Raw genomic sequence first — 13,464 nt, forward strand, 5'->3', positions numbered from 1 at the left:
CAGCCTCTGGGTAGAGGACCGCGGGCTTCCGTGCAGACTCTGGTCCGTGGAGGGCAAACCGACCCGAACTGCTTCATTTACAACTTGATTCTCTCTCTGTATCAGTTATAGCAAATGAGTAGCTCTAAGGTTCCACCAAGATGATTTTGCTGGCCTCCCTGTAATTTGCTCTGCAAAGAGGTTTTGTTTCTAGAAAATATGAGAAAAATTAAAATCTGGTCCATCCAAATGGTAAAGCTTTCATGTTCCCTGAAAACATCATTCAGGATCAGGTATTCTTTAGGCTGTCATCTAACTTTGCTCAGAAACTTTAACCTAGGCCCAGATTGCTTGACTTCTGAGGTGAAAACATCTCTCCAAATAGTGATGACATTACGTGTGTGTGCTCGCGTGCCCCTCCCCAGAGATCTCCTACGCTGCTCCGGAGAAGTCCGGAGTAAACGAGCGTCCTGTATCTCATAACCAAGCACCATCATCTCCAGCATTACCACAGTTAAGAGTGGAGATCATCATGAATATTTACGCCTAGCAGGGTCCTTTGTGCACAACTCTCAGAGACAAATGGTATTTCCAGTAATAGTTTATTGATTTCCAAATGCACAGGGGCGCTGAGTCCAAACATCCTGGGATAGCGGTAAATCTCTCTTACAAAATAATTTACAGTATGAAAATGATATACTGAAACATTAACTCAAATGTGTAATTCCCTTGAAAGATCGAGTGTTCCCTTGTTTAATGTGAAGGGTGAAAGGGGAAGGTGACTAAGGAGGGAATGTGACTGTGCACAGGAAAACAGGCAGAAGACAATGGCTTCGACGCTTGTCCCCACCCATGCAGTGTGGCCTGTCACTGAACAAAGACGGGTCAGGTCTGACTCCCGTTAATATAAATCTACTGTCCCCTCAAGGTCCTATCAAGCCCACCGTGGGCTCTGTGGCATGGTTTTTGCACCGGTATACCCACAATGTCCTAATTTGTTTTCATGTTCTTGCTCTGGCAATGGTCCTGCTGTTTCTGGTGTGTTCTCAGTTCCAAATGTTACTGTTCTACTAGGCAGGTCCCCTGGGCCTCTGGGGCTGGGGTGGGGGTTTCAGAACACTGCTGGGTCTAGGCAGTACTAATGAGATCTCGACTCCCGCCATAGGGGCTTTCCTTCTAAGGCTGGGCTGACTTCATCCATATGGAGATTTGTTTTGAACAGAAAATTCCAGATGTGCTAGGCACACAGTAAACATGTGGTTTTCTTATTACAAAGCACGTACTGAGTGGCCATCATGTGAGTATGGAACTTCAGGTATCGGCAAGAGAGTATTTTCCAGGGGGGAGAGAGGACATCTATGCCTTGCACCACAAGTCATCAACTCTGCAGCTGTGCTCTCAGGCCTGATGGGACTGAGCACACTCCCCGGGTCATTCAGGTTTCCCACACCGTTAGACATCCTGGAGCAGGCCTGCAGCGCTAACTCCCTCCAGGGCTGCACCCTGGCTCAGTGCTCTCCAAGCTGACAACCTTCGCCAAGAAGCTGTTCCTCTCATAAGCACCTCGTGAGCAAGCACCTAAGCTCTCACTACCTGGTGACGCCTGTGATCAGGGGTGGCAGGAACCTCTGCAGGGGTGTGCAAGACCACGAGGAGGCTGCTTTGCATTGCATTCCTTTTAGCTCTTCAACTGCACGTGTGTGTATATGTCCATGCACGTGTACTGTGCACATGCAGACACACACCTCAGCTGTCGGCGGGGAGGTCTAGATCCGCTGGACTCTGAACTAAGAGCCTCACAGAGCACACCGCTGGCTGGGCTCAAATATGAAGATTCCCTTTTCCACAAGAGTACAGCACCAGACATTTTCAGAGAAACTTAAGAGAGAACACCCTCCGCTTTTACTATCTCTGAGAACTTCTATACCTTTGAAGGCCTAGAAACACTTTATTCATGGGGGATGGCACCAGAAAGGAAAGGCTCCCCCAGCTCCTGGGGCAGGCTCAAGTTAGCAATGTGTGCTTCGGATACCTGCTAAAGTGGAAGTGTGAGGCTACCTCGATGCCATTTCTGAGCCCAAACGGTAGCCATGAAATGTAATTTTGAAAAAGAATCCACAAAGCGGGATGGTCAGATTGCAGTGGGGAACCTGAAGCCTTTTCCTCCCTCTGGACTGTAGATCATGGACTGGCACAAAGTCAGGGAGAGCTGGGTTCAAAATTTGGATCCAGCATTTCCTTGCTGTGTAATTCAAGGCGAGGGGCTCTATTTCTCCACGTCGTTCTAGCATCTGACAAACAAGGCCTAGCTCTCAGCTGGTCCTCAATACAGGTCATTTCCCTTCCTGGGCTGTCAGAGCTAAGAGGCCCAAGAACTTCTTGGAATTGCCCTGGATTTGATGACATCAAATCAAAGGAAAGACCCACTCTCAGCCTCCAGAGAACAAAAATTTGGAAAGCAGCCAGGGACCCAATTCATTCCAGAGACATTCATTACCTGCCGTCCCTGATGACTTCTCCCTGGGGATTTCGGCAAACCCAGAGCCTGCGGCCAGTCGGCACACGCTCCTAGGCACTCTAACTTTTACAGACCTGGCAGGGGTTAGCCTCACCCTGCTGGGGCTTCAGGCGGAGCAGCACGCTCCAGCTCTGGGGGAAGCTGGTGCCACTGCAGGAAGCACCCTAGTTCGTACGCTGATAAATGCTGCTGGCGGGGGCTCCGGAGCCTGGGCAGAAGCTGCTGCGCTCTGTTTAATGCTTCCCTGGTTAAAGTTTTATCAGGTGCTGAAGACAGCAGGAGCCCATAAAGCAGATCTGAAATCTTAAGTAAAAGCAAAAGTGCTTTCCTTGAGGATTACAGAGATATGATAATATATGGAGACAAGCTGGCATGTATTTTTATATTTCTGTTCATATCCACTGCATAAACGCCTGGGTTTCCCAAATACTGATTTCAAGTAATAATGTACAATCTGGTAGGGAGGAGCCAATGGTCTGCCCATTGCGAAGATAAGGCTGCTATTTGGAGATTAGGCAATAATTACTGGGGAAAGACAAACACAAGCAACCAGATCCTAAAGTTGTCTTCATCTTCTGGCTTTTAAACTCTTATACGAGTGGCCACTGGTCCTTCTTTATGAGTGGTTCTGTGGGATACAGCTCGGGGTTGTACTTAACGATATGCCAAATTCTCCAGTCTTGGCAAGCAGACAGGTAAAGCACCGAAACTGTCTTAGCCATTATTTGGCCACCAGTTTGAGAGAAAAAAAAAACAAACAACTTTTTTTTTTTTTTTTTTAAATAACAGCCCGAAGTGCTCTTAGTCCCAACATCCCATATTAAGTGAACTAGGATAATCTTAAACCAGAAGCATATACGCCTGGTAGCTTCCTGGCCTCAAAAAATAATTTTACAGCATTCACAGGATCGAACAATGACATAAATAGTATTCCTACAGTATTATTTTTTGCCTCAAAACCATCCTGCATGCACACACACCAGCTGGCCCTAGAGCTCTGTGATAGGTGTACAGGTCGCAGGCAGGCAGGAAGAGAGGGGTCTCTCCCAGGGCAGGCGCCTTCGGTTCTGCTCACAGGCAACTAGAAGTCCAGGCCCTGAGTAGCTGCTTGGATCCAGTTGCAACTGTACTTCTCGCGAGTGAACACCAAAATACCACTACAGGCAGAGGAGAGGGAGCGCATACCCCACTTGCTAATAAGAATTCTCTGCGAAGTGTCCCATTTTATCTAAGCTGTATGTATGAACATTCTATTTCATAATGGAGCTGTTTCATCTAAAAATAAGATCATCCCCTGACTCCAAACCATTTAAGTATAACTGAGGTTTCAGAAAATGTAGGTTTTTTAACTTGCAGGTTTGTATTCCCTGGTAATCACTGCTTACTTGGGAGTAGAAAACTTGGTTGTAAGGAAATGTGACCTGGGAGGGGGACAGGCTGGAAGTCCCACCGTGGTGTGTCTCTGCTCATGGTACTTGCAGGGGGAGGGCCTGGTGGGGGGCGGGCTGAGGCCTGTGGCGGGGTGCACGGGAAGAGGGTTCCGGCTGGAGGGAAAGGAGGGCACACCTGCTGGGAGCCGGGCTTGAATCAGCATGCCAGGGTGCTCTCCCTAATACTGCATTTAAGCCAAATGAGGCCAAGGGGGCCGGAGCGGGGGTGACAAGAATCTACACTGAAAACTCCCACTTGGTAATACACATCCCAGCCTTCGTGTTGCGACAAGACCCAGGAAACCAGCAGAATTCACCCAGATAATTCAGGATCCGTCATATCCTTTAGTGACTATTTGGGAAACTCAGGCAATTTGAGTTCAGAAATACTGATTTCAACTTTTAATCAGATCTCTTTGGTCCATTTTTTTTTAAGTCATTTCCTTTCTACCTCTTCAATCATTTTTTTCATTTCCACAGCACTGAATTATGGATCTGAAGTGCTGGATAACCTCATGTACTAAAAATATCCCTTTATTTCAAACTTTTAACTCTTTCTCCAACCCCATCTTCTTCACGCCTCCCATCTTATTTCATGGAGCCACGTTTTCACAAATGTGTAACTGGACTTTTAGAGACTATCTACAAAGCCCTAACTGTGCCCCGTACTACTTCATGCTTCACTATAAATAAAGGGGGTTTTATTAGCAGGTAGGGAAAAAAATTCTGACTGCCCTTCAAGATTATTCCAGATCCTTCCAGATAAAACGATGCTGTGTATACAGTATTACAGGGGCTGGCTTTCCTGAGTAAGTTCAAAGCAGCCATTGAGGGACTACCTGAAGGACGCTTAATTAACTGCTCCTGGTTGATCATAGGGGCATGTTTTCTTACCTACCACGACTAGAGAATGAAAAGCACAGTCAGTAACAATAAACTTGGTCATCCCTTGGAGAGATATGTGCCTGCTGTGGATCTGGGGATGCATCCGGTAGAAGTACGTTTGTCACTAGGCAGCTTTCACAGAAATCAGAAGCTGCTACATACACGCTGTCACATACACACAGGGGGAAGGGATGAGTTTCCATGGGGGATGGCAAGCCTTCATGTGTCCTCTTCTTCACTGGCACCACTGCAGAGGAAAGGAGAACCAAGTGAGTTACGACATTACAAGAGGCAGGCAGCCGGGTCTACTGGCTGAAGATGCAAGCTCTCTTCTCAGACCTACCCGGATCCCAGTCCTGACCCTACCACTGTTGGGCCGTTGACCATGGACAAGTTACTCTGCTTCTCTCAGTTCTGGTTTCTGTATTTGACTACAGGGATAATTTTGATAATAAGATCTACTTCCTTGGGTTTTTGGAGAATTAAATCAGAGAATACATGTAAAATGCACAATGCCTGGTACACGGTAAGTGAATATCTGTAAAGGTGAGGGTCATGATATTTTTTTAAGCTTGCTTGACAAAATAAAGAGCTTGTAAAAATCAGGAGTTTGACTTCCCCTAAGCATTAAACCCTCTATTGTTAGGAGAGAAAAACAGGAGAAGCTACCACTTGGCACTCCCAACAGCACTTCTCACTTGGAATCAAGCCAAGGTTTCAGTACCTGCCCAGGACAATCACAGTGTTCAAATGTCACCTCTTCAGAGAGGGTATTCTAAGTAGGATTTCCTGGTTATTCTCTATTTCATTAATTGTCCTTATCATGGCCTACCTATGATTTGCTATTTACTCTCCCCTCCACCTCCCACTAGAGTGTAAAAGGACAGCAACACTGTTTATTAGCACCAGCATTATGGAGCACTAGGATTAGGAGAGAAGTAGTAGTGTTACTAGCAGACAAGTGTTCGATAAATAGCTGTTTTCCAAAAGGGAGAAATGAAAACAATAGGAAGGGAGGGAAGGAGGGAGCTGAAAGGAATAGTCAGGCATTATTTCCCCAGAGGGTCTTAAACATCAGTGATACTTCAGTGGCCAAAATGTGAGCTCTGAGTCCCAGAGGCATGGCTTGGACCCTGGGCGCCCAAGGTTAGAGCCTCCCTGGCTTGGTCCTGGGAGAGAACACTGTTGATCCAGGGACTGGGATGGGGGAAAGGCAGGGCCAGGAAAGGACAGGGGGCAAAAGCAAGCACACTGAGAAGGGACAAAAGTAGGGAAATTGCCTAGTTTCTCCTCCTCCACGTCTAGAGGCCTCGGTCCTTAACACAGTAAGCGCCAAGGTGATCAAGTGCCTACTGCGTGCCGGGAACACTGAGCTGAACACTCCTCACCATGATCCCGGGATGTGGGGACTGGTGCTGTGATCCCCACTCTGCAGATGACAACAGTGAGGCAGAGACCTCAGTGAGACAGAAAATGCTCAGTCACCAGTAAGGCCTGTGTCCTTAAAACATAAGGATGAGTTCTGGTGGGATAAAGTCTGAAGTAATCAAGTGGCAGCGTTTGGACGGGAGGAAACATCTCCTTCCTCCAGTAGGGACAGGAGCTGGAGAGGAGGGAAGGCCTGGGGTGCATCAGCTCCCAGCTCTGACCTAGACATTTTTTCTTTCACGAGGGATTATCTAGGTCTATAAAATCTGCTTTTTTGCATCCATTTGGGAGAGACTCTCAGGGAAAATATCCTAGGCAACAGGCTTGTAGTACTTCTGCTAAGGGTGAAAACATTCCAAGACACGGAGCCTGAAATGAATGTAAGTGGACTCTGGGAGCCAAAAGAACCAACTCAGCAACCTTCACGATCCAAAACTCTGCCCTATTTCCATTCCCCTCTCCTGCCTGTTGTCCAATCACAGGATGAAGGGTGCATGCTGGGAAGGGCTGGACAGTGGACTGTCATTAAAAAAAGCAGTGTTTGGTGGCATCTGTCCCAAAGGGAACAAAGGGTCTTTTATGAAAGTGTCTCACCAGAATCAAGGCACAGTTGGAACTGGCGCCATATTCTCCCCTCTGGTATTATATCCGAAGCAAGCTCTTATTGTTCTCTTGTCAATTTTCCTTCAAATACGAGAGGTCTAGCAGGATGACTGTGCCCTTTCCTTAAGCTGCGGTTCACTTTTTAAGCATTCTTAACTTGAGATGCATAGTTTAAAGGGTTCACGAACTTACTTAAGTTGTACACAGAAGTTTGTCTGTGTGTTCCTTTGTTTGAGAAAGGCCATAATTTTCATCATATTCACAAAAAGGTCAACAAACTTTCCCCCCAAGCTGAGTATAATAAAACTGAAGATAAATGAAGTGCTTCCCTAGTTGCCAGGGTCTTTAATCCAAGACTTACAGAGCTGGCTTGAGGAAAAGGCCAGAAGCGCTGACAGACGATAAAATCTTTTCTCATGACCCTCAAAGAGATTTGTTCTTGAATCTGAAAGATATAGCTCATCTCATAGTTTAAGAGTGTGAGACCTTGGGGTGCTGGCATATCATGGATTGTTTCATTTGCTAAACATTTATTGAGTGTCTACTATGTGTTAGGCATCACGATGAATGATGGACACAGTAGTTGCCCTCGTAGACCTTACAGCCCAGGAGGGAGGGCGGAGGGAGGAGAGAGGGAGGGAGTGGGAAAGAGACAGAATTTTTTTCCGCAACAGCATCTTCAAATACAGTATATTCGTTTTCCTAACTAACAAACTGTTTTTCACAATAATGAAGAAGAAAAGGCATCTTAAGTGAAGAGATAGCACAGAACTTTGCTCACCCTGTGTGTGATCTTTCTTGTTACACAATATAATTAGTATATGATCGCATCTCCTGAATGCTTCTCCACTTTGGGTATAAGCTGGTCTGTGTTCATAAGATTTTAATCTTAAAGAGTCTATAAAAGTCTTTATTTTGTCCAAGGGAAGTAACACAGCCTTCTACCTCAGCCACTTAGCATCCTCCTCTGAAACATCTACCAGCCACGTTTAGATTTATAATTTATAATTGGATCAGTACTCAGGTGTTATTGAAATTCCTTCTACTGTCTGTGTTGTTGTTGAGGTCATTATTGCTGTTTTGAAAATGGCAGCCCATTCATGGTAACTATGCTGGAATTAAAACTAAAAACTTAATAAAAAAAAAACCCAGACAAATAAAAAAAAAATGAGGGGGAGCCTGGGTGGCTCAGTAGGTTAGGCATCTCCTTTGGCTCAGGTCATGATCTCAGGGTCCTGGGATCAAGCTTCTCCACATCAGGCTCTGCTCAGCAAGGAGTCTGCCTCTATTTCTCTCCTTCTGTCCTTCTCCACTGCTCATTCTCTCTCCCTCTCTCAAATAAATAAATAAAATCTTTAAAAAAAAATGAAAGAAAGAAGGACAGCCCACTCTGTAGTAGGTATTTACTGGTGAGAGAGGCAATATTATATAATGGTGCTATGTCACCAAGACTGAACTAGGTTCAGATCTCTGCTCTGGCACTAATGGGCTGTGGGACCTTGGGTGACTTACTTAGCCACTCTGCGTCTCAGTCTCCTCATGGTAATTCTATCTGACAGGTTTACTGGGGAAGTTCTGTGTACTTCATGCAGTATAAATGGTTAAAAACGAGGGCTCTCTTCTTCAGCCCACGTTCCCTCTTTACCTGAGTCAACACCTCCTCCTCCCGGCTTTTCTTCAATGTTCCTGGTCCTGGTACCTGAAACACTACCCTCCAGAGCAAATGTGTCCCTGTCCCCAGATGCCCGTAGGTTTCTGGGGAGCAACAGTGCTCTTCTTTGCTTGCTTGGGGGAGTTTTTTGTTTTTAAAGATTTTATTTCTTTTCATGAGAGACACACACAGAGAGGCAGAGACACGGACAGAGACATAGGATTGAGTCCCGCGGGGAGCCTGATGTGGGACTTGATCCCAGGATCATGACCTGAGCCAGAGGCAGATGCTCAACCCCTAATCCACTCAGGCACCCCAGTTTTGTTTTGTTTTTAAACGACAACTCCAGACCTAATGAAATACAGGTACTGAATAGAAAGAAACGTGGAGTGCGAAGGCTCTGACCCTTCCACTTGCCAGGTGTCTGCCAAGCACTGGTGAGGACAAATATGGAGTGAAGCCTAGTTAACCGGCCTCAGTCAGACTGATGGAGTTTGAGTGCTGTCGTATCTAAAAGCAGTGGTTGTGAACTGGGGCACACAGTCACTTTCCAAGGGGTAGGTGGGCATGTGTCATCTTAAGGAAATACATGTCCAGATCCTTCACTGCCACATATACTCCTTAAAACTGACCCTTCCAAGAGCATCCTTGCGATCTAGAAGTTCTCTCTGCAGCTACTCCCACTGTTACAATCACCCTACTGCACTTCAGAAAAGAAATGCGTACCTCTCACCCACCCTCTTGAATCTGACCATGGGACAATCTTAAAAGTCAGCCTTTCTTCTCAGAGGAGTCCTATGAGAGCAGGGCAAGAAACAGTAAAGGAGATAATCCTTTATTTTGCCCCATCAATGTACTCTTGGCACAGTTGTGTGCTCCCCTCTGTCCCCAGACCTAAGAATTCACATTCAGGAGTCAGATGGTCGTCATGACGTATGTACTAGTAAGTTGATTGAGCTGAAAAAATGAAATCAGACTTGGGTCTGACAGAAAACGAGGCTGATTTGGCCATAAAAACCTTTGCCAATTAGATTATGCGGTGAATCTTGCCTGTAAATTTAATAAGTAGTGCCAAAGCTTTGCCAAAGACATATGTAAAGCTCATGCCACGTAATAGCACACACTTTTCAACTATCTAAACTCGATATATAATTTCAGGAGTGCAAGGAGGCATGTAATTTTTTCTAAATTTTAGGGGGTATAAGAACACGACGTTTATCTGAGGACCTGAGAGCTCCTCAATCCTGACGGGGAGGGTGGCGTGTCTGGGGTCAGGGGACAGGGCATGCTGCAGGGTGGGGATGGGACGAGGGAGCCCCAGCCAGCAAACAGCTGGTGCACTGTGTCCCACATGTGGCACACAGCTGGCACGCTGTCGGATGAGGAGTCCTGTCAAATTGAGGGAGCTGTTAGAGCCCCCCGTCACATCTGGCCCCCAAACGCCTGCTGATGAAGTGGCAGCGATGGAGGCGTGATGCCTGGCCTGGCGCTCTTTCAGCTAGTCTGCACGGATAGGCAGCTCGGCCTTTCCACGTCTTCCCCGGAGACGGCAGCTTAGGAGAGGACGTTAATAAATGAGGTGGAAGGCACTCTGACCTCGCAAGTTTAATAGTTTCTTTTTCTGAGAATATAATACAACTTAATTTGATTTGGCATCACTCCTATCTGCTGAATCTCTGGCTATTTATTAATTCATTTTTTGCTGTAAAAGGATTATTCAACTCGGGGGGAGAGAGAAATGAAGAGGTATCAACAAGGGAGGAGGGTTAGGTTCGCAAAGAGAGATTTAGCACCCTCCGAGAATGAAGCCACACGGGGATGGTCAAGGAGCTCACGGGCAGCGTCCAGCCACCCTCCGAGGCTGTGCCGCCCAGGCCCGGGAGGCGTGCGGTCAGTCCCCTCGAGGATGGCCCGCACACCCTGATCCAGACACACTTCTCCACCAGACAGCGCAGAGCTGCCACTTCCTGGGCCCCATGTCACCTGCCCCAGAAGCCCCGCCTGCCGCTGAGGGGATCACTGTGCCGTAAGGAGTCACAACTTACATTTGTAGTTGCCGCCTATGAAACTAAGTGAGGGCTAAATATGAAATAAGGTGAGATGTCCTCGGGTTGTCCTGGGGTAATGGAGAAAATCATGAGAGGACTTCAAAGTTTTAGTCCTGGCTCTGCGGTCTGATTCTGGGAAATCAGGATATGTTGCATTGCAAGTAGAATTTAGGAAAATTCCAAACCAGACAAAAGCCAAGCTGCTTTCTGACTTGGATGTGTGCCAAGCTAATTAACTGGTTCTCATGTGCTTCTGTTGTGGGTCCCTCTCCTGATTCCTCTCCAACTCAGTCTGAAGGCTGGCCTACATGCTCCAGGTTCCTGCACCTCTTCCTCTGGCGGGGCCCGAACATGAGCTTGATGAGTAACACTGCTTGATCTGGGCCTAGTACAGAGCCAAGAACGAAAGCCTGTCGGGAGCAAAAGACTCACGACTCCTCAGTTCATCGTGGGTCTTAAAAAGTCGCAGGTGGATCCAGCCTGGCCGCATCTTCCTTCTCAAATCACAGCACAGACAGGGAGAAGGACCCTTCTCTCTAGGTCGCATTCTACTTTATCCCATGAACCTTCTCTTCAGGAATAAGCAGTGTTCACAGAGGGCTGACTTGATGTTCTGTGCACTGTGCTAAGCAATTTATACGCACCATCTCACTAACCCTTGCCAGGGGCTTGCGGATGGGTATTATTATCTGCATCCTACAGATGAGAAAAGTGAGGCCAAGTGAAGGTGCACAACTTCCTCAGGGGACACGGCGGCTAAATGGAAGATCTAGATTATGCACACTACAGAACCCTGAGCGGAAACTGGACTTGGTTCAGAGGTATGACATGCGCCTGTATCTTTTGACCTCCGGTTACCCACAAGGTAAGTGACAGCCATTAAGTCCTCTGAGGCTCAGTTTCTTCACCTGAAAAATGGGATAGTAATACCTACCTCCAAGGGTGGGTGTTGGAACAACAGAGATGGAAGGTACGTGCAGATTCTTTTTAAGATGAAACAATGCTAGGTAATGGCAGGATCACTACAGAAGGAGAAGGCAAGAGACACCGGGTCTGTCTCTCAGCTCTCCAGGGGCATCTGCCTTATGGGCCGAGGTAGGTGCCTCTGAGAGAGGCCTGGGGCTCCAGCAGGGCCTCAGGTCCACACTGGGACCGCACTGCCAAGCTTGATCTCCGCACACCCTGCAACCTGTTTACTGTCTTTACAGGTGGCTGGGCACCCTTCCTGCACCCCATAGGGGCTAAGCGGAAGGTGGCCTGTTCCTGTGGAAGACGGAAGGGCACCAGAGGGTCTGTTCAGGCAGCGCACTTCTAGGGGGGAGACACTTGAACGGAAGAAACACGCAGGCTTCCCAGGCTGCCAACGTCCCATCTGCTCTCAGAACTCCCTTCTTTGGGATTGAGGCTCCTGTTGTTGTTGCTGGGTTTATAATGGAATCATTTCCAGCTTTATTTTTTTTTTAACTCAGAAAGTAATATTTTATTTTTTGCTGATTTGTATTTTCTGTAACAAGCAAGTACTGCTTCCATGAAAAGAAAAATCCATAGCATTATGTATGCATCAGTGATAATTACCACGAGCACATTGAAATATATTTATCTGTACCCCTTCATGCATATATAAAAATATATACTTCATGGGCACTTTCAGAATCTGCTTTTTCCACTCAGCTGGCACTCATAAAAACCCTTCCTTACCAAGAAATATATTTCTCTAAGATTGGGATTCATGACTGCATTTTATGGACTTACCATTCCTACTACTGGACATTTCAATTATTTCTACCTTTTCACTTATTACCCCCACCTCTGTGACACATATCCATGTGGATCAATCTTTAGGTTCATCCTTAATTATTTCCAAAGGGAGGAGAAAGGGAAACACCTAGGTCATGAACTTATTTACAGTAACTTTAGATTTACAGAAGAATTACATGCGGGGGTTCCAGCATGTAGTCTCCTCTACTATCAATGTCTTACATTAGTAAAGTATGTCTCTTACAACGCACCCGTCTTGGTATGCTAGCATGATTTTATTCAGATTTCCTCAGTTTTCCCCTGATACTCTCCTGCCATTTCAGATTTCACCCAAGAACCACATTACATTTAGTCATCTTGGTCTCTTCTTGGCTGTGACAGTTTCTCAGATTCCTTATTTTTTATTATTCTGACAGTTCTGAGGAGTACTGGGCAGGGGCATTGTAGAGTGTCCCTTGGTTGGGATGTGTCTGATGTTTCCGTCCTGATGAGGCCCTGCTTACAGGCCTTTCGGGAAGGCACCGCAGAGGGACCGTGCCGCTGCCATCACATCAGAGCCAGGGCTCGCGCTATCGGTGTGACAGCACTGCTCCGTCGCCCAGCCCAGCTGCGCTCGTTAACGTTTCTCACTGCAAAGTTACTCTTTCCCCTGCTTCCCATACTGCATGTTTTGGAAGGAGGTCACCAAGAGTAAACCAGAGTGAGGAGTTGCTCTCCTCGTCGCGGAGTGTAGATATTTGCATACATTATTGTAAGTTCTTCCAAACAGGAGATTTGTCTCTTCTCCTTTATTTATTCAACAGTTTACTTACAGCAGTATGGACTCATGGGTGTTTATTTTTATGCTTTGGGTCATAACCCAATACTACTCCGCTTATTGTTGCTCCAATTGTTCAGCATAGGCCTCTGGGAGTTCTTTTCATCAGGTCCAAGGCCCCAGACATACCCTCATCAGCGTGGGGTCTGTGTGCCGGTTTGTTTGAAGCACTTCCTTACTTTCTGGCATTACAAAATGCTCCAGGCTCATCGTGTGTATTTCCTTCCCCAGTCCTAGAATCAGGTATTTCTCCAAAAAGCAAAAGAGATATACTTTTAAAGGTATTTGATATATTCTTGTTAAATTGCCCTTGAGAAATCACCTCATACTGATTTATAATCTTTGTT

At 46.5% G+C, this 13,464-nt stretch overlaps 1 protein-coding gene across 2 annotated transcripts in view; it reads right to left on the reverse strand.

Moving 5' to 3' along the window:
• Positions 1-564: 564 nt before the first annotated feature.
• The window catches only part of TRIM44 (tripartite motif containing 44), a 109,482-nt gene continuing 96,582 nt past the window's right edge, over positions 565-13,464 (reverse strand). The window contains exon 5 of one of the 2 annotated variants that reach the window (XM_055300816.1): positions 565-5,059. In XM_055300816.1, coding sequence (XP_055156791.1) covers positions 5,032-5,059 — 28 coding nt within the window. In that variant the 3' untranslated portion in view covers positions 565-5,031. Of the gene's footprint in view, positions 5,060-9,694; positions 13,367-13,464 lie in introns of those variants that run through there. The other variant, XM_055300818.1, reaches the window with a different exon arrangement.

This window comes from Nyctereutes procyonoides, unplaced genomic scaffold (genome assembly GCF_905146905.1).
Source record: "Nyctereutes procyonoides isolate TBG_1078 unplaced genomic scaffold, NYPRO_anot_genome, whole genome shotgun sequence".
NCBI lineage: Eukaryota > Metazoa > Chordata > Mammalia > Carnivora > Canidae > Nyctereutes > Nyctereutes procyonoides.